Here is a 25,598-nt window from a genome sequence, read left to right on the forward strand (position 1 = left end):
CCCATCTCCCCCGCCCGCCCCCGCCCCCTGAACTCCCATCTCTGGTCCTCATTAACCACGTTGGAATGAACTTACAAGTCATACATAGTCTTCCTTCTTTCTGCAGATTTCCCAAATACAGAAAATGGCCCTGAAGCTGCTAATAGGACTTGTTTTGTGAGGCTCCCCCCGCCCCCGCCCACGTTGGGGGCCATGTTCTTCACCTTTGTACTCGCCACAGGTTGTTCACCCCCCACCCACACTCCCATTTTATGGATGGGGAAACTGAGGCCCCAGAGTTTGTGGTAACTGTCCCAGGAAGCGTGTGTTGGGAATCTGAACCCAGGTTTGATCGACTGCAGTCTGTCATTCTCCATTTTTGCAGCCAGAGGCAATTTGGGGTGCGGTCAGGGCCTGTGGGGCCGTTCTGTCTCAGCTCCCACCTCTCTCCCCAGGGCTTTTCTCTCCCAAAGTTCTCAGCCCAGGCTGTGCTCTGAGGCCCCAGGGGAGCAGGTTGGGGGGGGGGGGATGAGCGCTGTCTCCTAGGATCTGGCTGGTGGGTAGGGGCCCAGGAACGTGCACGGAAGGGGCCTAAGGGTGATCTCTCGCAGCGTGTGGACACCGACTCTGCAGGAGAACTGGCATCAGTGCCCGCAGACTCTGTCCTGGCAGGTAAATCGATCTTTGTCAGTTTGTGACTTTGCTCCCGTCTGGATGTCCCGCTGGTGCACTTTGAGGCAAAGATCTCGGATAATGCCCCGCAGTGAGGTTTGGTAAGCCCCCGGCCTCGGGAGGACGCACGGCTGGCCTCTCCCGCAGCAGGAAACGCCGCACCTGCCCATCCCAGGCGCCTCTGACCTCTGACCCCAGACCTGCCCCCCGGGCTGGGGCCCCGGTGACCCTGTGGTGTGGATCAGGAGGGTGTGAGATGCAGCGAGGAAGGCAGTGGCTTGGTCAGCTGGAGACCGGTGTCTGGGTCTGGTCCCACTGAGGAATCACGGTGTGACCCGGGCAAGCGGTTTGCGCCATAAAAGTGACTCGCCCCAGATATGGGCTCGGTCGTGTGCCCTGTGTCCTTTGCTGCCTGCACGCGTTTTCATGGCGGGTTTGTCTGCACGTCTGGCTCCCGCTGGGAATCACCTCTGGGACGGCCTCTCCGTGCTTCCGGTCCTCTGTACCTCTACAGAGGTGGCACTGGCAGCACAGCCCTGCTGGGCCCTCAGGCGGCGGCCAGAAAGTTCCGTCCTGGGTTATTTGTTCAGACACAGTCCAGGCACTGCTGTGAAGGGACTTTGCAGACGAAATCAAGGCTTTCAGCCAGCTGACGTTAACGGATTGTCCAAGGGCCCCAGGACAATCACGTGGGCCCTTCAAAGCAGAAGAGGAAGAGGCAGAGAGATGCGCCCGAGGAGGTCAGAGAGCTTGAATCCCAAGAGAGACGGCCCACCGTCGCTGGCTTTGAGTGGCGGACTCCAGAAAGTGCGAATGACCCAGCCGACAGCCACCCCATGGGGCTCCTGAGTTTGCTGGGGGGTGGGGGGCAGGTTCATTCTCAGGGCCTCCAGAAAGGAAGACCGTGTGGGTGACCCCTTGATGTTGGCCATGTGGGATGGGGAACAGGGGAGCCCGTCACCTCCACATGGACTTCTGACCTTGAGAACTATGAGATGATGTCTGTGTTGTCCTGAGCCCCTACCTGTGCGGTGATTCGTCACGCAGCAGGAGGAAACTCACCCAGCAGGTGAGACGTTCAGATTAACTGGTGCCTCTGGTGGCAGGTGGTGGGCACGTTCTCAGGTTCCCAGGCATGCAGAGGCTGGCACTCGTTTGCGCTTCTGGGGTCTGGGGGCTAAGAGAGGAGTCGTTCCCTCCTTTATGGATGTGTTAGACCCAGTTCCGAGGGCTTTACGTGAACAAACTTTCTCATCCTCGCTATTGATCTCCATTTTACAGATGAAATGATCGAGGCACTTAAGCGATCGCCTAAGGCCACACAGATAAGTGATGGAGCTGGGGTTCGAACCGCTGGCCGGCTGAACCCACAATTCTACGAAGTAGATATCATCCCCTCGGGAGCAGGTCAATGACAGCGAGCCCCAGGCCTGCCCTCCTTTCTAATTAGCCATCAGCAGGGGTCGGGCAGCAACCAAACCACAGCTCCTGATTCCTCGGGGATCACCCGCAGCCTGCCCCACCTCCCCGGCTGTGGTCACCTGTCAGAGTCCACCTCTTAGCAGACAAGCTGAGGGCTCGCCAGATTCATTTTTGCACCCCGCCTCTGGCGTCTTGTGATAGTAGGAACTGCATTAACAATGTAATACGACATAGTAACTGCCACCGATGTGGATTTGCTTATTTAATGCCCATAAACCCTGTGAGGTTTGTAGGAGCATACATGTACCCACTTCCCAGATAAAGCAGCTGAGACGTGGGGAAGTTCGGTAGGCCTGCTGGCAAGTGATGGAGCTTTTTCCACAGCTACATGCTGACTTTGTGTAGTGGGAAGATAGGGCGTTAGTTAAGTGGTCGGGTGGACGACTGTCTGTAGAGGGTCCTGTATGGTAGAGTGGATAGAAGGAGCAATGGCTGGCTGGAGGGAGGGAAGGAGGGAAGGAAAGGAGGGAGGGAGGGGATGGAAGTATGGAAGGATGCATGGATGGTTGGATGGATGGATGAATGGATGGATGGTTGACTGGATGAATGGATAGATGAGTGGATAGAAGGAAGGAAGGAAGGAAGGAAGGAAGGAAGGAAGGAAGGAAGGAGATGGATGGATGGATGGTTGGATGGATGGATGGTTGGATGGATGAATGGATGGATGGTTGATTGGATGGATGGATAGATAAGTGGATGAAAGGAAGGAAGGATGGATGGATGGATGGATGGATGGATAAATGAATGAATGGATGGATAGATGAGTGGATAGATGGATGGATGGATGGGTGGATGAATGGATGGATGGATAGATGAGTGGATAGAAGGAAGGATGGATGGATGGATGGATGGATGGATGGATGGATTGATGGATGGGAGGGAGGGAGGAGATGGATGGATAGATGAGTGGATAGAAGGAAGGATGGATGGATGGATGGATGGATGGATGAATGGATGGATAGATGAGTGGATAGAAGGAAGGATGGATGGATGGATGGATGGATGGATGGATGGGAGGGAGGAGATGGATGGATGGTTGGATGGATGGATGGTTGGATGGATGAGTGGATGGGAGGGAGGGAGGAAGGAGATGGATGGATGGTTGGATGGATGAATGGATGGATGGTTGGATGGATGGACAGATGAGTGGATGGAAGGAAGGAAGGATGGATGGATGGATGGATGAATGGATGGATAGATGAGTGGATAGAAGGAAGGAAGGAAGGATGGATCGATGGATGGATGGGAGGGAAGGAGGGAGGGAGGAAGGAGATGGGTGGATGGTGGGTAGATAGGTGAGTGACTGAAGAGCTTGTCAAACGGGAAAGGTAAGGAATGCAGGAGGGAGTAAGTCTGCATCCGGGAGATTCATAGGAACTCGGGTCTTGTGCTGGCTCTGTCATCCAGCAGGAGACACTCTGTCAACTTGGTCCCTTCCTGTGCTGTGGATCAGAGAAGTTGTCCTGGACATGTCCTCCAACTACGAGAGAGGCCACAAGTTAGTGTCCCGAGAAGTTGGCGAGCACCCTTGGTGAAGATGCTGCATCTGCAGCCAGAAGAAGGGCGAAGGCTTCCAGAAAAGTCCGGAAGCCACGTTTCATCAAGGCCGCCAGGACTGGGACGAAGGCAGTATGTTATGTATAAGGGAAGAGTTAGAGCCTGTCATTATTTTAGTTATTAAAGTTTGACACTTTGTTCATCACGGTTTTTTTTTCTTTTTGCGTTAATATTTGATTTTTAAAAACATTGCCCTAAAATATTACTTATCTTGGTTACTCCAATTTTTGGCGCTCGCTTACATTTTGTGCCTGAGGAGTATGTGTTGCTTCATTCGCCTTCGTCTTGGCCCCTTGAGGGAACCAGCAGTTTCTGGAATCTTCCGCAAGCCCCCACACTTCTGTGCAACTTACTCCTGCTTAGTTCGTTTTGCTCTTGCATCTGGGGGAGGCAGGAGCTGGGGGGCCCAGAGCATGTCTGCCTCCACTCATCTCTCCTCCAGAGCCCCCTTCAGTCTCCTGTTGTGCACAGATTCTCACTGTCGACCCTGTCATGCAAGACCTCCCGTGATACGTCTGTCCGCCCACACCGCACTCTGCACCATGCACAGGCGAGCTCTCCGTCCCGCACGTCCCCCAGCTCCCTCCCTACTCTCCTGGCTTGTCCTCTCTCCCCTACAGAAACTTCCCCTTCCAGAAGCCCCCAATTAATAGTCTGCATCCTTCACCGTTCGTGAGAGCGCCTTGCGGAACTGAGCGATTTTCAGCCGGTTTGCACCTGTTTGGCTGTTAGTCTGAGGGGTCAGTGCCCAAGCCGTCCTGGTGGCTAAATATTTTGAAAGTCAGGTTTCCTGTATCTTGCCCTCCGCGGTGAAATGAAGATAAAAATGCTGGGGTGTTGGAGCTCAGGCCCAGGGCCCGGCATACAGCAAGCACAGCACGAATGCAGCCGTAGAAATAGTTGACCTCATTTATTCGGGGTCAGATGGTGACAGGCTTGGGCGTTACAGGTGACACCTGAGGGGCGTCTGGCTGAGGGGGGTTTGGAGGTGCTGTGCCCACCCCCCGATGCGGCTTGCCCTTGCCGTGAGAGGAACAAGCACGGGCGTCAGGGTTTGTGGTCGGGCGCGAGGCTCATCGGGAACCAGGGGGCAGGAAGCCGCAGGTGGGGCCGTGCGGGGGCCCCCGACCCAGAAGAGGACCAGTAGCTTTGCCCTGCCCCGGCCGTGCGAGCAGGACATTCCTGACCTCCCTTCCCGGCAAGGAGGAGTGGCCTTGCCTCGTGGGGGGCGTGAGTCACTGGGCCTGAGCGTGGGCGACAGTTACTCGGCAAACACTCGCGGTCACAGGTGGCGAGATGAGGGCCGACAGGGAGCCGGCTGGGTGCCGGGACCGGCGAGACGGTAGCCGTGCTTGGTGCACCCGGGCGACCCCTGGCCAGCCTCACGGGGTGGGGGGGGGGGCCAGGCGCCTCTCCTGCCCCTGCCTGGTCCCCGTCCCGCCAGCGGTCGCTCAGACCCTTCCTCCTCTGACACCCGGCCCCTCCTCTTCTCTCAGCCAGAAACCTGGGGTTTCTACCCCTTGGAGGTCCCGTGGGAGACACAGCCCCCCCCCCCCGAGAGCTCTCTCTGGCCCGACCCCTTCCTCTTGCTCCGTTTTCTAACCACCGTGAGGTCTGTGCAGCACACGGCCCACCGTTTTCGAGTGACCACGCAGAGGCAGGCCACGAACAGATCTAAACCGCTTCTGACCTTGGCCACCGTGCTTTTCTCCCGACACCGGCGCTCGGTTTCTTTGTGTCTCTCTCTCTCTTTTGTTTGGACCGAAATTCAAATAAAATGAAGTGAGCCATTTCGGTGGCACTTGGGAGTTCACAGGGTTATGCAACCACCACGTGGGCCGAGTTTCAAAACTTTGTTATCTCCACGGAACAGCCCACGCCCATTAAGTAACCACTCCCGGCTTCCTCCACCCCAAATTCCCCAGCAGCCACTAACCTGTTTTCTGCCTGCAAACATTTGCCTGCTCTGGACACTTGGCATAAAAGGAATTCTATGCCGTGTGACTTCACCGGGTGACGTTTCATAATTGCCTTCTTTGGCTTAGCATCATGGTCTCGAGGTCCATCCGAACCGTAGCACGTATCGATCGATGCCTTTTCGGGTCACCTCTACCCCCAGCGCGGGGCTGGAACTCCCCACCCTGAGATCAAGAGCCGGCCGGGGGCCCCGATGTTTGTTTAAGGCCGAGGGACGGTCCCTGTGTGGAGACGCCACGCTTCGTCTGTTCCACCGTCCGCCCGTGGACACGTGCGTGGTCCTCGCTTCGGCGTTATCGTGGAGGCTGCTGCTGGCGACGTCTGCGCACAGGTTTCTGCGCGAACACGTGTTTTTTTTCCCCCGGGGGTGGGGCCCTGGCAGGGGCATCACGGGGTAGTGCTGTCTGACTCCCCGAGGACCCGCCAGACCGTTTTCCCCACAGAGGCTGTGTGTCATGTTTCAGTCCCACCAGCGGTGAACGCGGGTCTGCACTTGTCTCGCAGGGACTCGTGATCTTCTGGGGATTTGGGATGTGACCGCAGACCTCGCAGTGGACATGAAGCCGCGACTCGGTCTGTTGAGCATTGTCTCAGGTGCTCGGTGGCCGTCCTTCCGGCTTTTTTTTTTTTTTTTTTAATTTTATTTGAGGGCGGGGAGGGGCAGAGAGAGAGGGAGAGGGAGAATCCCAAGCGGGTTCACGGTGGGGACCTCGGGTGGGGTCTCGTGGGAGGCGGTGACACAGGTCTGCGGCATGACACAGAGGTCACCCTGAGATGGGACAGATGAAGCCCGGGACTGGAGAGAATTAAGGAAGATTTCCCGGAGAGAAGGGCATTGCCAGGGGGTGGGGTCTGGGGAGGCAGGAAGGGGACGGTGTGACGGGGGCCGGGCGGTGGCCCAGGGCCGAGCGCTGCAGGGCTGACATCAGACCCCGCGCTGGCAGTCACTGTATACCCGGGGCACATTGCCGTGGGACGGCCGGGGTTCCTTCCCTGTGCAGCGGGGGTGATGGCGCCCCTGGGACTCGCACAGCGGGTCGGGCGTGGCGGGTGCTTGTGGAAGCTTCCCCTCGCTGCTGCCGTAGCAACTTATCACGCCCTTAGGGGCTCAAAACAACACAAACGTATCTTCTCCCATCCTGGAGGTCCGTGGCTCTGGGGGACGTGGCCGATCCCCCTGGGCAGGTCTCAAGACCAGAGTCGGGGGTCCACGGGCCTGGGCTTTTATCGAGAGGTTCTGGGGGAGAATCTTCCCCCAACTCATTCAGACTCGGGCAGAATTTACTTCCTGCAGTTGTGGGGCCGAGGGCCCCGGGTCCTTGCTGGCCGTCAGCACAAGGCCACCTGCGTCTCCGTCACCGTCTTCCAGCCAGTGGGGGCGGGGAGTCCTCCTTCTCACACTTACAACTCTCTGACTTCACCTCTGCACCGTCTCTCTGCCTCCAGCTGGAGAAAGCTCTCTACTTGTTTTCTTTTTATTCTGAGAGAGAAAGACAGCAGGAGCTGGGGAGGGGCAGAGAAAGAGGGAGAGAGAGCATCCCCCGGAGCCCGACGCAGGGCTGGACCCCACACTGTGAGATCATGGCCTGAGTCGAAATCCAGAGTTGGGCGTTCAACTGACTGAGCCACCCGGGTGTCCCTGAAAGTGCTCTACCTTTAGGGACGTGTGGGATTAGACCGGGCCACGTGATAAGGCTAATCTTCCTATTTTAAAGCCTATAACCTTAATTAACTCTGCAAAGCCCCTCTGGCCAATACACTATTTTCACAGGATCCAGGGGTTGGGGCGTGGACACCTTCAGGGGCACATCTGCCCGCCACCATCCCATAACTGAGGCCAGCCAACGGCGCGGCCCGGTTGGCACATGCGGGTCTAGGGGGTGATGAGGTCACGGAAGTGAACGTGGCCGTGTGCAGGGGCCGGGTGGACCTCTGCTCATGTGTGCCTGGTGAGGCTTGGGCGCGTTATTCCCCGGGCCCGGCTTCTGAAACAACCCTCCTGGGGATGTTGAAACTCGACCCTGATCAGGAGGCCCGGGGCGGACCCAGATCCCACGTTCGTGACCAGGTCCCAGGCGATGCTGACGTTGCGGGTTTAGGGGGCACGTTTTGAATGGCAGGATGCGGTCCATTTACTCAGCAAGCAGCCCTGCGGACCGTGCTGGGCGGTGGCTGATGCAGGACCGCGTCTCCACCCTCTTGCACACTGACAACTGTGTAATGAAGGGAGAGACGACTGTCAGACGAACGCTGGCGCACTGGCCGTTCTCTGGTTTTCACGAGCGTAGAGTTTTCCAGACGCCACATCGCGTGTGACAGATCGAACGCGGAAGCAGACGCGGGAATTCAGCCTTTTTTGCTTCGGCCAGACACGAAAGAGATTTGCAAAAATGTAGAACAATGCCATTCTTCTCACTGAATTATTTTTGGGGGGGGATTCAGTGAGTTTTCATCAACGAACGAGCTCTTTATGTCTGTTGAGAAACGACAGTCAACCGAGTAAATGTGGAGATGGAATTGGTTTTACGAAACGATTCACGGATAGGGCCGCAAGCAGAGTGTGGTCCCCAGTGGGAGGTTTTACAAGAAGGAGGCGGGAAGTCCCCAAGGGAGGGACGGATGTCCAGGGCCTGGCAGGGGGTCACCCACATGACCCCCGCAGCGCTGGTCTGGGAATTTCAGCCGCTTATAAGGTGACATTCTTGTCTGAGAAGTAAGCAGCGAGCCCGTAAGAAAGTGAGTCAAGGGGACAGAAATGCGGAAAGGCCCCGCCCTGCCTGGACACAGAGGTGATTTTGGGCACCACTGCCCCCACTGGTAAACTGGCCCTCGTTTCGTGTCCCCAGAACCTCACCCCACAGGTGGCCTGCATCCCCTTGACAGAAAGCTGGTTGTCACTGTGCTGCAGTCCGTTTCTGTCTCTCCATCTCCCCAGTGGCTCTGGTGACAGTCTGGGGACACCCATGTCTCCCCGCTTCTGTCTCTGTCCCCCCACCCCCAGTGGCTCTGGTGACAGTCTGGGGACACCCATGTCTCCCCGCTTCTGTCTCTGTCCCCCCACCCCCAGTGGCTCTGGTGACAGTCCGGGGACAGCCATGTCTCCCCGCTTCTGTCTCTCTGTCCCCCCACCCCGAGCGTCTCGCCCCGGGTTTCGCAGCCCGCCAGGTGCCACGTGAGGGTTAGACCCCGGGTTGTTCATTTCTCAGTTCCTTTAGCCAGGTGGAAACAGAAGGTTCGGGGAAATGTTCCTGAGTGTACATCGGTTGGACAAAACAGCACCGAGTGCCGGTGAAGGTCAGGCTTGTACCTCAACGGTGTTTCAGGTCAAATTTCGAGTTCCGTGTGATCAGGCCGTGTGACTTAGAGTACAAGGGCACCGCCGTGTTAGCGGGATGGCAAGCTCAGTGATGCTTATTACCACAGCACAGAGAGCCTTTGAGTCTAAACAAGATGACCAACGCTCGCTTGGCCTGGGGCTCATACGACGTCACTCCGTGAGATGGTATTACCACCTAGTGAGAGCCTGTCCCGTCAGAGCTGCTCCTTTGTTACAGGAGTCCGAACAGCATGGCTGTGTTGTTAGGTTATGAGGACAAATACTTTTTGGAATAAGGCTCATCTGTCTGGAGCAAAGACAAGGGCGCATCCATATGTCGGGAGCACGGTCCCACGCACCTTGAGCGATCCAGGGAGACAGACGTCGCAGGGGGCGGGGTCACGGTCCCCAAAAGACACCAGGGCCTGGTCCCTGGAACCCAACAGACTTGCCTGGGGCTCAGGCTCCAGGGTTAATGTGTGGGCCAGTCCCTTTCTGTTGTTCAAGTCGAAACCAAAGGTGAAGTTCTCGGGAAAGGATGGAAGGGAGTCAAGCCTCGGGGGTGATGATTTGGGCTTGTTTCTGTTTTAACACGTCCGCACGTAATACGTTTGTTGCTGTCTGATGAGGTCTTATAAACTGTGGTAAGACATGTACAAACGCAGAATTTGCCATCCTAACTCTCGAGAGCTCAGTGGTTTAAGTACACGTACGCCGTCTGTAGCCGGCCCTGCTGTCTGTCCCCTGGACTCTTCATCTTGTGACGCTGAGGCTCTGTCCCCACTGAACACCAGCTCCCCCGCCACCCCCCGCCCCCAGCCTCCCCACCTCAGCCCCCGGCCCGCCCCCACGCACCGAACTCCCCCCAGTCCACCGATGGATCCAGCCGGGCGCCCCTACACTTCCTCTTTAGGGCTGAATTGTGTGTGCAGACCGCACATGTCTATCTGTCCGTCCATCAGTGGGCACTCGGGTGGCCTGCTCCTTCTGGCTGTGTGAAGGATGCTGCTGTGAACATCGGTGCACAGCTAACCCTTGGGGAACCTGCTCTCTGCTCCCTGGGTGCGTGGCCGGAAGTAGGATGCTGATGTTACTGCTGTTTTTAAAAGAATGGACGTAATTGTTTAAACACTTCCCCGAAGTTTTAGTTTTGAATACACTCATCAGTAAGTACCATTGTAGTGGCTGATCTAACACACTTATGTGGGTTTTTGGGGGAGTCCTCAACAGCTTGCAAGCATGCAGAGGGCACCTGTACTTGGGGAATGGCTGGCCCCAGGTGAGAAGCTGCCACCTGCCTGGGAACGGACTCAGGAGGTTGACACGGACCCACGACCCCCTGCGGGTGGGTCAGGGGTGACCCCTGGTTTCTGGCTGGCACAATCGGGTGGGGTGTGGAGATCGGTTTGGTCCAGTGGAGTCGAGGTGGCCGTGGGGCACCCCCATGGAGACGGCTTCTAGATGTTTGGCCGTAGGGTCTGGAGCCTAGAAGGAGGGGTGGCTGTAGCTAGAAACTCAGGGGCCATTAGCCGGGTGGGTCTCCTGTCCCCAGCTGGGTCTGGAGTTCCAGGAGGCCAGGGACGGGGTGGGACGCACATTACCTGGAGGTGGGAGCCCCATCAATACCTGGAGGGTGTGTGGGTCCGGGTGACACCGCCATAACCTTGTGGCAACAACCGGCCCCTGTTGGGAAGGAGGCCACGGGTTGTGAAGCACAGGGTGGTGGGAGTGGCTGCTGGGGCGGCCCGGGGCCCGGGCAGCTCTGTTCGCCTTGGTGAGACCCACTTACAGCACAGGACCCTCAAGGACCAGGGCAGCCTTCCTCGCGCCTACTGGCCTTAACAAGCTCATGGGCTTGGGGGCGCACAGCCCCAGGAGACCGCTTACAGCTCCGCCCACAGCCCCGCCCACAGCCCAGGAGCCCCCCCCCATGGCCCCGCCCACAGCCCAAGAGCCCCCCCATGGCCCCGCCCACAGCCCCATGGGCTCCCCGGCAACCCGCCCCCCACAGCTCCTCGAGCCCACCAGCAACCCACCCGAGGCAAAGCGGTGTCCCTTCTTGAGCCAGCTCCGCTGTCCCCTACCTACAAAAGGAGCCAGAGGCCGTGCCCAGCCGCACACGAGCCTGAGGCCGAAGGAAAAGTCAGTACCACTGACCCTGTCTGTACCGCGAATGCTCATGTTTTGGTCACCATGCATGCTTCCGTTAATTTTGAATTTTTACTTTTTATTTTATAAATACAAAATATTAATTAAACATAAAATAAAACAAATTAAGTTTATTTCTTTTTGAGAGAGAGAGAGAGAGAGAGAGAGAGAGAGAGACAGAGCGTGAGTGGGGGAGGGGCAGAGAGAGAAGGAGACACAGAACCTGAAGCAGGCTCCAGGCTCCAGGCTCCGAGCTGTCAGCACAGAGCCCGATGCAGGGGCTCTGACGGTGAGGTCACGACCTGAGCCAAGTTGGACCCTTAGCTAACTGAGCCACCCAGGTGCCCCCAATTTTGGCTTTTTAAAAGCATTAGAATGTCACTTGAATGACAGACATCTTTCGGCAGCCTCTTAAATTTGACACGGGGGTGGCGTGTTTCTCTGGCCTCGCTTTTCCTGTCCTGGAAAAGCCCGAGAGCTGCCTGGCACCTCACCCGATCCGCAGCACGTGTGCCCGCGTTCAGGTGACTGGTGGCCTCTGTAATGGTGACATCACGGGTTTGCATTCTCCGGGTTTCAGCTCAGACGTGCCAGCCTCAGGTGGCCTGCACACCACGACCCTGCCCCCGGTAGTTGCAAAAATTGCCCGCTGCCCGCCGTCCAGCAGAAGGCGGCTTTGTGGGGACAGGGACCCTGATGGCGTGGCTCGTAACCGAGTCCGCAGTGGCCGGGGTGGCCTGACGCTGAGCCTCCTGTAAATGTGTCACGAAGGAACAACAGCCAGCGGTCGTCCAGTGCTCGCCGTGAGCCAGTCCCCCGGCCGATCTTCACGGGAACCTTCACTGTCGTTGTAGACCCCGTTTCACAGAAGGGGACACTGAGCCAAAGGGCAGAAGTAGAAGTTGCCTAAGGCCCTACAGCAGGTGAGCCGCGAAGCGGGGAGCGGACGCTGGGCCGCCTGGCTCAGAGCGGGACATTTGGGGCCAGCCCGTGCACTCTTAGCTGCTGTCCCACGTCCACCTGTCTCCCTGACCAATCGTGATGACCCGCAGACGTCCCCTGGGGAGGGAGCAAAGTAGCCGCAATGCTGCCTCCCGTCGGGAACAGAGGAAGAAACACGTTGAGCTCCGGTCTGGTGCACCTGCTGCCTCGGGGTCTGCTCGCAGTGGGGAAAAGGGCGTGGGGTCCCCATCCTGAAGGACGCGGACACCCAGTTGTGGTTTCCTCCTTCCCTCCAGGACCTCAGAAGAGGGGACAGCACTCAGCACACGCCTGGGCCTCGGGGATTGTGCTGGTGGGCCGGGCCCACGGAGCCCCAGCTCGGCCTTTACACCAGACGGTAACAGCTGCTGCCGTGGCTTACCACGAGAGATCTTTCTGGGACCTCGTCATGTGCTGCCCCCACCATCAGCCGTTGCTGATGGCACCGGCCGAGCGCTTTAGCTGCATTAGCTCATTTAATTCTATTCTGTGATGAAGTATCCCCACCCCTGTGGTTCAGTCACTTGCTGGGCCCCCCGCAGGCGAGTGGTGAAGCTGGCTGTCCAAACGAGGCCCTGTCCCTGTAGAGGCGCCCCCGCTTGGGTCACAGTAGAAGTGGGATAAAAAGGGTCCGGGGGATCTGGAGAGCAGGTCCCAGGGGCCGTGGCCCTGGGAGGTTCCGGAAGTGGGTCCCGCCTTACCTCAGGCTCCATGCCTGTACCTGAGGGCAGCGTTCTGGGCCCAGGTTCCACGAGTGACCGTGAGGAGGCATCGGGGGTGGACCCGGGGCGGGGTGCACTCCCGCTCACCTTCCTGTCGCCCTTGGAGGCGCTGGTGGGGGGGGCGGGGTCATGTCCCAGCCACAGGGCAGGCCCTAGGCCTCAACTGGCCCCACCCGGGAGCTGCCCTCCCCTCCGGGAATTCTCTTCTCCCGGCTTCCCACCCTCTGCTTTCCTCCGCATCACCTCCACCTCTGCGCTGCCCCTCATGCCCGCCGCTGCCCGGACGAGGACACGCGCTCACGCCTCTGGGCTTTCGCTAACCTCCCTGCCTGGGGTGCGCTCCCTCCCTGCCTGCCTGGCGGGTCGCCCCTGCTCGCCGCCCCCTCCATCTCTGCGGGGCTTCTCTGAGCCCTCCCCCACGTCCTCTCCTCTGCTGGCCCCGAGGCCCTTCCTGTCCCCTCCTGTGATGGCTCAAGTGGCCTGTCTCTCTAGTGACTTGAAGAAGCTGCAAATCGTCTGCTCCCGCAGCTCCATCCCCTGGTGACCCAGCGGGCCTTGGGGACGCGTGGGATCAACAGAACACCGCGGGAGCTCTGAGGCTGGGTCGCAAGTAGCCCTTCAGCTTTTCCCCAGCCTCCTGGAAGGCGGCTCTGGGCCCGGGAGGAACCCAGCCACACGCAGAGGCCCGGTGTGGGTGGCGGGGGCAGGGGGACAGCCCAGCTCGGCCCCCAGCCAGCACCACCTTCCCGCCACGGGGAGCGCCACCGGACCCCGCGTCCAGTCGAGCCTTCAGATGACCCCCCCCCCAGCCCCAGCTGCCGTGACCGTGACCTCACGAGAGAGACTCCAGCTGGACCCCGTCGGCCCCCCAGACTCTGAAATGTAACAGAAACTGTTTCAAGCCATTAAGTTTCGGCGCGATTGTTCCGGGGCAGCGGTTAACTGGACTGCAGACCGCGTGTCCCCGAGGGCAGGGCTTGCGTCCCTGTCCCTCCGGTCCCTGCCCGGGCTCCAGTGAGGACCGAGCGCTCCTCAGATTCCCCTCGGGTGCACGAATGAAACCCGTCGAGACTCACTATTCACCCTGAGATAGAAGAAATTTATTAGCAAGAGGTAATCAGGAAACATATATTTTTACAAAAATGGAAATTTCTCTTTTCCAAACAAGCTGTAAGTGGAAATATTTTAGGACTAGGAATAGAATTCTCATACCACTAAGGTATTGCTTACAGCAGGAGCAGCCTGCGTGCCGTCCTGGGGCATGCCAGCCGCGCGGAGCTGACCGTGCTCTCCCCGCCGCACGGCGTCACAGCACGTGGGGGTATTCGCGGAACGGGCGCTGCCGGACTCCTGCTGGAAGGCGCTCGGACGGGACTGCGGTGTGTGCAACACAGACACTCACTGATTTCCTAGCTCTACGGCGTGGCACTATTTTCACAAAGCGAACAGACTCGGAGCATCTCAACGTAAGCTGGCGGTGACCGTTAGGCGGCTACGAGACGAGTGACATTCTCTGGGTCCCCGACTTGCGGCGGATGCCGGGCAGCGGCCGGCAGAAGTCGATGCGACTCTGTGTCGTGACTCCGTTCCCCTGGGGACGCTCCGGGGCCTCGTCCGGGTTCACGGAGACCCTGGTGTGGTTCCCAGAGCAGGGAGCACGTGGGGCCTGCACAGGGTGGTGCGCTGGTGTCGCGGGGCGTGGTTCTCAGCGGAGAGGACCCCCTCCGTCCAGGTTACCGGGAGACGGAGAGTTCTGACCCCTGTGATTTTGGCTGAAAAAGCTGCTTTGGAAACTGGCATCGCCGTCAGCGGGAAGATCCGTGGATGACTGGACTTCAGGGTGCGGTCCCCGCCCGCCTCCCCCCACCCCCCCACCCCCCCGTTACGACGACTACATGGAACATGCTGGGAGGGCGCCCGGGGGGGGGGCCGCCTCAGCCCGGTGGGGGGGGAGAGGCCTGGGCCGCGGCAGGACAGAAGCGGGGTGGCGCCCAGGCTGGCGTCTGCACGGGCTCCGTCTCCCCGACCGAGAGAGTGGGGGGCTGGGAAGGCTACGGACGCGGCTGGAAAGAAACAGGCACTGCGGGGGGTGGGGGCTGGGTGGGGGGCGAAGTCTCACACGGAGCGGAGGCTCCTGTTCCGGTTCTACGGGGATCTAAGAACGAGAACGGATCTGTATTCTTGGAGAAGCACATACTAGAGAGGAGAATCCAGGAACCAGACAATTATGTACACATCACACCGCGTGTGTCCGTGGGGCGCCGGGGCCGGGCCGGGCCGGCTTCAGGTGGGGAGTTTGGGCTCCATTCGCAGGGAAGACTCGTAGAGGCTCTCCTCATCCATGACGAAGGACTGGTCCAGCAGGTACTGGGTCACCTGGCGAGAGGAAGGCGCGGGGCAAGTGGCAGGCGGTGGGGACACGGGGGCCCCCGCGGGGGTGGGGCGAAGGCGTCTGAGCCAGCGCTCCGTCTTCACGTGGGCCGGCTATTATTACTGACTGCCGCCTGACGGGGATATGAAGTCATGTGTGGCCAACGTCACCCTTGGCTGAACTCTAGGTGAAGCATTTTGGGCTCGTACTTTGGAAAAATCCCCCTAAGATGTCAGTTGTAGAACCTAGGTGGTGAGTGGGTCACGTGTTCTTTCAGCGTTTATGCCGAATACGCATCAGGCTGAGCGACATTCACCCCGAGAGGAGAAAGGGGAAACCGAGGCCGCGCTTCCGGCCTCGCACGGCTCGCTCCGGGGCGAGATCGCGGAGTGGACAGAATCACCCTTCCGTCCGCCCTCCGCGTCACCTGTTGGATTCCTACAGGTAAAGGTGCTTCGAGGGGCAGCGCCCAAGCCGCACGGGCAGCGCCGCTTCGCCAAGTTCTCCTCAAGGCTCTTTCAGTTGTCGCTTGCTTGGAACCAAAGCTTCATGATTATTATTATCATTACTTTGCTCCGAAACCCAGGGCAGAAGGAAAACCACACCACAAACGGCTGCACTCGGCCGGGGGACTTTCCACCGTGCGCCCTTCCCAGCTCTGAACTTTGTAACTAGGGGGCGTCACTTTCCAAAAAGGTGTTGTAAACGCTGCCTCTCTTGGCTGGGAGGGGGCCCAGACGTGACCTCTAGCCGTCCCAGGGCAGGTGAAAATCAGACGGGAGCAGCAAGGTTAGCACCAGCCGTGGAGCGGGGAGAACTCACCGCTGGTCGGGGCAGGGGGAAGGCTTCTTGGAAAAGCTGGCGTTTGAGCGGGGCCCCGGGGGGTCGGGGGATGAGAGGGGCTGGGCGTGCAGGGAGGGGTACGGACTGACGGACGGAGTGCGTGCCCCCGTGGCAGCCCGGGTGACGGGGAAAGTGCCTCCGGCTTACCTTCACCTGGTGTTCTATTTTATAGGCAGTTTGCTGGAACTGGCGAATCTCTCGGATGATGTGAGAGATCTGCGAGGACGAGGACAGTTTAAGAAGACAGTTTGCTCTCTCGGGCTCCCCCAGCCCCTCCGCTCCACGGCACGGACGGGGCACCGACAGCCGAACCCGAAGTCGGTCTCTTAGCTCACACACACACCGCCTCCTGAGAGCCCCCACGGAGGCACGTGGCCTCCTTGGCCCCAGCGATCTGTGTCCAGGGGGACACTAGTAAAAAGTCTACAGGTCGATTACGTGACAGAAAAAGCATCATTCGGTCGGAGAGGGCAGGCTGTCCAACATCCCAAAACGGTGCCCACGTCTCAGCAAAAGCCGGACACCTGCCACGTTCTGCGTGCCCACTGTGCGTGGGTGCCGGGGCCCCGACCTGTCACCAGGACGGTGCTTCTGGCTTGCGGGTGACAGAGAAGCCCTCCTAGGGAGCCCCGTGTCGACTGGAAACCGCATCACACGGAGCCCATGCGAGGGTGTCGTGAGAAAGGGCGGGGGAGCCACGACACCGGCCCGGCTCTCTCCTTCCACTCGGGGGGGGGCTGCCTATGGATTCCGTCTGCCACTGGCTTCACGTGGCCAGCTCTGCCCCTCCCCCGCGGGGTGACCTCGGGTGGGCCACGGAGCCCCGCGAGCCCCAGGCTGCTCCTCTGTGAGCGGGGGCGACCCCTCAGCGGGCTCCGTCCGAGGGAGGGCGGTGAGGCTGGCTGGGGGCCCGCCCGATGCTGTCTGCCTCTCTGCTTCTCGGGGACCCGCGGCTCTCGTCGGAGAAGCCGGCTCCGGGCTGCCGGGTGCGCGTGCTCGATCGCAGGCCAGGCGGTCCCGGGGCTCGGCCCGGGTTTTGACGCCCCCCCGGCCCTGCCCCGGGACACGTACCATCCTCATCTTGGAGAAGTTGACCAGGCCGTCCTCCGTGTAATTGGGTGTCCCCTCTTCGATAAAGGCCAGGTCGGTGAGGTACATCCCCAGGTAAGGGACACAGGGCGGGTCACAACTTCGAAGCAAACGGCATTAGACAAACGTTTTTCATTTGAAAACGCGAGCGTCTACGGAACCAGAACACCCCGCATGCACGTGCTGGAGGCCTGGGGTTGCCAGCCGCCTCAGGGTCGGTCCTCTGGGGCGATGGGCCACGGACCAGCGGGACAGAAAGCCCTCCCCCACCCGTCCGCCCTCCCTCCCGGATGCAGGCTTTGGGCTCCACGGCCGGCCCCCTCCCAGCCCCCTCGCCTGACTCCCCCGTGAAACTCTCCACCCAGCCCTGCTCTAGACCCCCCCCCCCAGGGGACCTGCCAGCCCCCCCCCATTTCTGCCAGCCATGCCACCCAGCCCCCCGTGTCGTTCTGCTCCTTGACACTCCTCCTCTGCCTCGACCGGCCGCTTGCCCCACGGGATCTCCTGCCCACCTGAGCACTGGGGTCCCGGAGCAGGAGACCCTGGCCCTTGAGGTCCCCTCCTACAAGTGGCTTCTAAGCAGGGGGCTGGGGGACAGCGTCCCTCACAAGTGACCTCTTGGGGAGGGAGCGTTTTGGGAGACAGGACCCAGCAGTGGTAGACCACGCCGCTCCGACTTGGGGGGCTGCTGTTACATCTTCATCACAGGGTATCGCCCTGGAGCCTCTGGGCGGGGCCCCAGAAAGGGGCCGATTTTGTGTGGGTCCGGCGGCCACCGTGCTCTGGCAGAGCTCCGGGTCGTGCCCTCAGGGGACCCCTGATGGTGCCCCACAGCCTCCTCTCAGCGCAGCGCAGCACGCAGACACGGCCAGTCTGGCCGCGCACACTTGCGGGGGCAGGTGACCCCCGCTCCTCGACCTCTGACCTTGTCTCCTTGAGGCCACGCGGCAACCCTCCACTCCGGAAGAAGGGGAGGCAGGGAGGTCGGTGGGGCAAGAACAGAAACCCAGCCTCTGCCCCTCGCCTGCTAGGCGTGTGACCCTGGACCCGAGGGTCAAGGCCGCCCTCACACGATGGGGCTGATTGCCCAGACAGGTCTAGGAGGTCAGGTTAGGTGACGCGCCCACGCTACAGGAAGCAGCATGGATGCACGCGGGGAAAAACACATCCGGTTTTCGTCCGGCGGTCGTCCGGCTTTGACGCCTTCTGACACTGGCCATTGTCCTCCCCTGTTGCTTTCTCTTTTGGACAAACGGCAACAGGTCTCAGGACGGGTGTTGGCAAATCCCAGAAGCGAGAAACCGCTTTGTTTTCACCGGGTCTGTTTATCATGGCCACCTTGCATTCGTGGTTCCCCGTTTACTGTTCTGACTCGCTTTTCCTTCCTACTTCAATTTACCTCGGGGAAAACGTGAGTTAATTATAAGGAAGCTATGGAGAGCGGATCCCGCCGGCACATGGGCAGCAAAGCCGGGAAGGAGGTGGGCCCCGGGGGTGAGGGAGACCGTGGCCAGAGTTGTCTTCTGACCTGTGGGTCTTGACTCTTTCTTGGGTGGTGGAAATACGTTAAGCGATCAGCTTTTTAAAGAACGAAAACCACAACAACAACCCAGAAGTAGAATAAAAGAAGATATCTGAGTTGGTTGCACGGGCCAAAAGCACATGTTGTTTTGTGAAACTTTTGTTGCTGTTTGCATGTATGTATTTGCGGGGAAAAAAAAGTGTTCTTACTGGGTTGTGATTTAAAAAAACAAACAAGACTCGTGGGTCCTGCGGGACCACACGGTCTGTGACCGTCACAGGTCAGGCTTTCTGACCCCGCCCATCATCCTCCAAGTCTGGGCGGCAGGTGGGACTTAGTGGGGAGACGGAGAAGCAACTCTGTAGCCAGCGCTGGTGGGGGGGGTTTCGCTGGCCAGCGGCTTCTGAGAGGGGCTTCCCAGCTCTCCCGCTATTTCTGCTCTTGACGGTGACTAGGAACGCGGAGGGCGGGAAGGACCCCGTCTTGGGGGGAGGGGAGGAGGGACCGGGGCCACAGGGAAGGAACGCGCAGAGCGTTCCCGAAGGCCGTACAGGGTCTCTGACTGCCCAGAGCGGTGGGAAGTCAGGGGTTCCTCTGATCGTGGACGTGTATTTCCCTGGTGCGTTTACCGGGCTCAGGAGCCCGCTGTAGGACGGTGGCGGGTGGGCACGTGGAGTCACAGCCCCATTACCGCTGTGTCCCCGGTCACCGCCTTCCGGGTGAGGTGCCTGGAAGAAGGGGCCCAGGGAAGCGCACACACGGTTGGTCCAGTCACGTGTGCACGCGCGTGCACGCGCGTGCACACGGCAAGTCCATCCGCGTAACCAAACCACCGGCCCGGACCCAGAGCCGTGCCGGTCAGCGTGTGGGGCTGCCGACGTGGCGCTGGGCACTGGGGGCAGGCGTGGGGAGCACGGGGCTGTGGAGGGTCCCCGAAGGCTGCCACTGTGTGGGGACCCAGCGGGAGCGCCTGAACGGAAGGGACACACGCGGAGGGCTCCTTGTAGGCCACGCCCCTGTGACCCCTGGCCGGCTCTGAACTCCCCGTGTGGGCATTTTCATCCCCCTCGGGCGGGGTCCGGCCTTGCCCTGGCTCCGGGCGGACGCGGGGCGGCTTCCCCTCTCACAGACCCCTCACCCGCCTGTAACCTGCTGTTTCAGGGAAGAGACAAAAGTGCCCCGCTTTCCATTCTAAACACGGCCTCTGGTCTTCCAGGCAGCGCCTGGATGCGGGAAGCCGCCTCCTGGTGACACTGGCATCTAGGCCTTGCCTGGGATTGTCTGGGGTCCCCCACCATCTTCCAAGAAATTCTTGATGACCTCATGTGGGAGGGGAGATCACGTGGTCCCAGCGGCTGAAAGCTCCGTGTGGCTGCCTGACGGGCTGGCCACCAAGGGGTCAGCCCTTCCTCCTCCGCCCTGCCCCAGCCTGGGGAGTGGCCCTCTCTCTCACAGGCCTCGCTGCCCCTGCTGAGGGATCTCCTCTCCCTCCCAAGAGGGTGAGAGGGGCACTCGGGCTGGACCACGTGGGCTGGAGCCCCCGGGCTCAGGGTCCCCAGTTTTGGCGTGCGGTGAGAGAAATAAGGTGCTCAGATTTTGGGGGAAAAATTGCAGTGGGGCCAGGAGTGGGGGTGGGGGTCGCAGTCCACTCTCGTTTTGCCACCAGGGCACCCACTGCTCTGTGGTCTCGGCAGGAGACTAGGCTCTGCTGTGTGGTCACGAGCGGAAAATACAGGTGGAAATGAGTGTGTGGCCTGGTGGCACCCCTGGGCCCCTCGCATCCACACGGATGGATTTTGTCCCCTGTGAAGGGTGGGTGGCGACGGGCTGGTGGTCAGCGAGCCGCCTGGGTCCCCCACAGCCCTCTGCTCAGGGCGGCCGCAGCCCGCGGGGAGCGTGGCCCCGCGTTCCTCCAAACGAGGGCTTCCCATCGAAGCAGAGCCCGAGTACAGATTTGCCAACGTGTGCTGGGTTCAGATTAGGCGGGGGGGCAATCCCAGAATTGACCCCAGCGGGGCTGGTGACCAAATGCTACCGAGGACTTGACTTCCTGGCCACGTTTTGCTGCACGGAACCGGAAGGGTGGTCTCTGGGCTCGGGGAAGGAGGAGGGCAGACGGGGGCACGCTCGGGGGCCCTGGGCAGGGGACTGGGGGTGCACAGGGCACGTGCTGTCGGTGGGCCCGGGGGGATTTAAGAGTGTGGCTGAGGGGAGGGGAGTAGGACGTAGGGGTGAAGTCTCGGCCGGGAAAGGCCATTCACTAGCCTGCGCGCGGGCACGAAACCTTTTCAGTGACGGGCTGCACAGGAGGCCCCGTCCGGGCAGGCCACCGGCTGTGCTCAAGACTGACCTCTCCCTTCCTTCCTGTGACCACCGTCCCCCCCTGCTGAGACAAGACCCCGGGGTTCACACAGCACGGCTCTACGGTGCCTCTGGAGAAGGGGTGCAGGACACATTCGCCCCACGTCCCCCGTCTCTCCTTCCCCTCCAGGGCGTGGCCTCCGTGTGCGTAAAGCGAGAACCCGGTTTGCATAAAGGTCTCAGCTCCTGAATGCCCGAGGTCCCCCACCCCCTTGCAGCCCGGAGCAGAGGCATCTGGCACAGGCTGACCGGAGCCCCCGGGAAAGAGGAAAGACGGTGGGGGGGGGGCGGTTACCGAGACAGACCCAGGCCACGGAGGCGACGGCAGACAAGGAAGCCATGGGCGGGAGGCGGATGGAAGGGCGCCCGGCAGACGGACAGGTGGGTGAATGCGCGGTGAGGCGGCCCCCACAAGCACAGCCCACGGGCTCCGGGGGGCCCAGGCGTGACAGAGACGGCACAGATGGCGGGGCATCTGTCTGAGGACGAACACGGTGGAGATGAACGCAGCAATGGCACACGGAGGTGGCGGAGGACGGCCCGCGTGCGGCGGGAGGGAAATGAGGGCACACGGGCGGGGCGCGGGTGTGCCAAGGGCTGGACGCGGTCCCCGGGCCCCGGGGGCAGTGGCCGCGTGATTCCGCACGGCAGGCGGGAGAGGCGCCCTGCAGGGAGCCGGGACTGGGGGCGGCCCCGGGGTCTCGCCAAGGACGGCAGGGAATCACGCAGAGGCCGCGGGCGCACAGCGAGCAAGCGAGCGGGGGTGACCCCAGAGCCCTCGCGCGTGAGCCTGTGGCCGCCGCGCGCCCCAAGGGGCTGAGGCCGATGCGCTGGGAGGGCCTGGACCCTTGGGCGAACCGCAGAGCACTGGCCTTGCAGGCCGCCCGGGCCAGGGTCTGGCTCTGTCACCGCGGCCACACGGCTCTGCGACGGCCACTAGCGCCTCAGTGTCCTTGTCTGGAAGAACGGGACGGGAGGACCCGCCACACGGTGGCGGGCCTCCTCGGGGCGACTGCCCCTCCCGGGGACTTGGCAACATCTGGGGGCATCTCTGGTCGTCACGACTTGGGGAAGGCACTGGCATCTGGTGGGCAGGGGCCGGGGCTGCCGCTGAACAGCCCACGTGGCACGAGACGGCCCTCAGTGTGGCGTGGTCCTGCTCTAGTGACGACCTGCCCGCCTTGCCAGCGGTCAGGTGCGACATCGGCAGATCTGTGTTCTCCGATTGCCAGATGCCGTTTGTGCAAACCGCACCTGTTCCCATGACTAATTCTCAACGAAAACGAGAAAACGCGATCCCATTAAGTAAACACCTTGACCTCACGACCTTCCCTGATGTCAGAAACACTGAACTGTGGGGATGTGTGCGCGTCAGCGTCGAGGCGTCTGGGGCCATGGCCGTCCCGCGTGCTGGGACTCGGGCGTGCTGCCCCTCCCCTCGCCGGGAACTGCCGCGGAGACTGGGATGGCTTTAGCAGACAGTGGAGGACAAAGCCGACCCACCCTAGAGGTCTGGGGAGCCCAGGGGCCGCGTGGGTAGACGGACGGACAGACAGACACACGGACCTCCTGCTCCAGCCAGACGGGGCGCGTGGAGGCCTCCGCAATGTGGTTCTACGATTTGAAAAATAACGGTGACAAAATGGCACACACTTACTTTTTCAGAGCTTCTCTGAGATTCTTAAATCTGCCCTCTGATGACACAAGCTTTTGGAGCTTGTCAATCAAAGCTTTTGTCTAGAAAGAATCAGAAGCATTTACTAACGCGCGGCTCGCAGGGGCCCGAGGCACTGGCCCACGGTCCACGGGCCGCCCTCGGGCTCCGGGGCCGCCCTTGCTCTGCCTCCTCGCAGGGCAGGGCGTTTCCGGGGACCGCCCCCCAACTCCTGAAGAGTCAGCCACGGACCCTTGTCCTCTCACCCTTCAGAAGCACAAGGGCGGTGATGCGGGGGATCTGAGTGCCGGTCTCACCCCTGCAAACACGGACCCGGACACCGGGGTGGGGGTGGGACCTGGTAACTGCAAGGGGCCCTCCGGAGCAGAGCGCGGCCGTGGCCGTGGCTTCACTTCCGTGGCCTTTCCTGCGCCCTGAACCCCAGGGATGCGGCCAAGGGTGCGGGCACAGAACCACACCTGTGTATCTCAGGACGCCGCACTAATATAAGAATCAGGAGAAAAGATGGCAGGTGAACTGATCACCTAGAAGAAAAGACCGTGATGGGGAAGAGTGAGCCCCCAGCTGAGGGTCCCGTTTGTCTGCAGGGGGCAGACGGGAGCCACGGAGGCTGCCCAGGGTCTGGCTTTGCGGTCCTTTCCCTGCCGGCTGGGGGCCCCTTGGCCTTGGCGGTCCCCGGGTCCCTCACTTATGCAACAGCGACGTGGCTTAGCGACCCCACCTCTCTAGCTCCCGCCCTCAAAATCCAGGCCGTGGCTGAGAACGGGCGCTGGGGGCCAGCTGCGTGCACGTGGCCTGGAGGGGACGCTGGTCACACGGGCCGAGCACACCCCTCAGCTTTGGGCCAGATGTTCCTGAGAAATCTGCCTGCAGAAAGTGACACTGAGACTTGATTCAGATGGGAGAAGAGACCGGGGTGCGGTCCTTGAGGGGCCCATCCAGTCTGCTTCCTCCTGGATGGGGAGCCGTCACCTGGTCCTGACCAGCCCCGCTCAAAGCAGAAATGCGTGTGGACCTGGTGGCGGAGACACAGCCACGGGCCGTGATTCTGTGCCCCTGACGCAGCCGCCCTCAGGTACCGGCCCGCAGCCTGGTGCCGACGCCAACCGCGGCCCCGGGCCTCTGCTTCTCCTGTACTTTCTAGACTTCTCTCTCCAGAGCTGGGCCCGCCCCCTCCTCCTCCCCACTCGCCTGCAGAGGAATGGTCCCGAGGCAGCCGGAGACCAGATGTGGGGGCCCAGTGTCCTGGCCCTGGGGCCTCAGCAGCTCTGCACACACCCTCCGCAAGCCCACACACACCACTCCTGTTCCATGGCTGGCCTCCACTTTCACATCTGGAAAATGGGAGGGTAGGCCCCGCTGGCCACTTAGCTCCGGATGAAGTATCACCATGCTAGCAGTCCTGAGGATACATGGGGGATATTCTGATGTGTGTGGGGGGCTGGGTAGACACTTGGGACCGATCTGTGGCTCTGAGATGGGCACGCTTAGACTCCTTCCACATCTGTGCTCCTCTGGGGTGTCCTTCTGTCCAGGAAGGAGCTTTGCAGCCTGGGAGGCCCCTGGATATTCCCGCCACCGCCGCTTACAAAGTGAGTTCCAGCTTGAAGCGGCCGGGCCAAGAGTTTCCATCCTTTGGTGCTCAATGGGACCCAGGCCCCTGGGATTCTGGGCATCTCTGCCGGGAGGGTGGAAACAAGGGAGCCCTTGGAACATGTCACTGAAACCAGAGACCGAGCAAGGGGCCGGCCTTGTTGTGTTGAGAAGGAAGGTGGTCACAGAACCTCCTGAAGGAGGATCCCATCTTCCCTCTTCACCGAACAGAATGCTTCCTGACGGCCAAGGCTGCTCCCTCCTAGAGGAGCCCCAGAGTACTGGCAGCCGAGGAGAGATGTCTGTCCCTACTGAGACTCAACTGTCCTCCAGAGAGGAGACACACAGATCCGGCAGTCACCTGAGCCGCCCCATGGAGGGGCGCCATCCGTCCTCTCCTGGAGGGGGACACCCTTTCAGAGAGGCTGGGGGAGGGAAGGGGAGAACAGGGAAACGGAGCCAGAAGTCCCTGACTGAGCCTGACTGCTCGGCTCCAGCCAAGGGCTGGCCTGGACTGGACAGAATGCTTTTCTGCTTCGGGCACATTCGAGCAAATGATAACAACTATCTGTTGGGGCTGCACCTCACGCCTCTAAGACACGTGGCCGTTCCAGGGGCCTGGGGGGGGGGGTCACAAGTATCCACGGGATACCTGCAGAGACGCAGCAATCCTTCCCGGGCCGGTGCGGGCCAGGCGCCGCGCAGACGTGCAAGCTGAGGGCTGGGCGAGGCCGCCACAGGGCGTGTGGGCCCGATGTGCTTTCCGAGGCATCGCCGATGCCCGGGTCCTGAGTGACATCCGAGAACGCAGGCCTGGCCGTTAGTCTTGATCTCTAACTGCCCTCCCTGTGCACCCTCTTGAGAGAGCGGGAGACTTCGGGATGGTTAAGGCGGTTCCCTCCCAACTCTACAATAAGGGTGATGCTGAAGAATGAGGCCAAGAGTTACGGAGCCCCCACTGTGGTGGGAGCCTCCGGAGAAGACAGCACCGTTCTGACAGCCCCAGGGCAGAAGAAAGACACGGGCCTGGAATGGCCATCAGACCCGCCGACAGACCCGTCTGCTCCCTGACAGGCCGAGTCGGCTCGGATGAGTTGGGGGTTCTGCAGCGGCCCGCTCAGGAATTCACAGCACTGTGGCCAGATGTGCCTGCGGCCTGAGTCCCTGTGCGTCCAGGCTCTGTTCTTTCCGGGAGCCCACTAGCAAGCTGGCACCTTCAGCTGCCCCTGTCCCAGCCCTGGCATCTCTGTGTGTTAGGAGGCAAGAAGCCTGGTGTCACGGGGGGGCAGGAGGCACCCTGCAGTCACGCC

The 25,598-nt window shown here is 60.8% G+C and overlaps 1 protein-coding gene and 1 long non-coding RNA gene across 3 annotated transcripts in view; one reads left to right on the plus strand and one right to left on the minus strand.

The window, feature by feature from the left end:
- The first annotated feature begins 32 nt into the window (after positions 1-32).
- Positions 33-2,316, plus strand: LOC123386318. Its single transcript, XR_006600099.1, has 2 exons — positions 33-1,720; positions 1,933-2,316. It is a non-coding gene; the product is annotated as an uncharacterized LOC123386318 (long non-coding RNA).
- A 12,414-nt stretch (positions 2,317-14,730) lies between these two features.
- The window catches only part of RASGRF1 (Ras protein specific guanine nucleotide releasing factor 1), a 98,643-nt gene continuing 87,775 nt past the window's right edge, over positions 14,731-25,598 (minus strand). For both annotated transcript variants that reach the window (XM_019831755.3, XM_011282702.4), the window contains exons 24-27: positions 22,678-22,757; positions 17,120-17,237; positions 16,196-16,264; positions 14,731-15,210 (exon numbers count right to left, since the gene is read on the minus strand). In XM_019831755.3, the coding sequence (XP_019687314.2) occupies positions 15,118-15,210; positions 16,196-16,264; positions 17,120-17,237; positions 22,678-22,757 (360 nt within the window). In that variant the 3' untranslated portion in view covers positions 14,731-15,117. The remainder of the gene's footprint in view (positions 15,211-16,195; positions 16,265-17,119; positions 17,238-22,677; positions 22,758-25,598) is intronic.

The sequence above is a fragment of the Felis catus genome, chromosome B3, assembly GCF_018350175.1.
Source record: "Felis catus isolate Fca126 chromosome B3, F.catus_Fca126_mat1.0, whole genome shotgun sequence".
NCBI lineage: Eukaryota > Metazoa > Chordata > Mammalia > Carnivora > Felidae > Felis > Felis catus.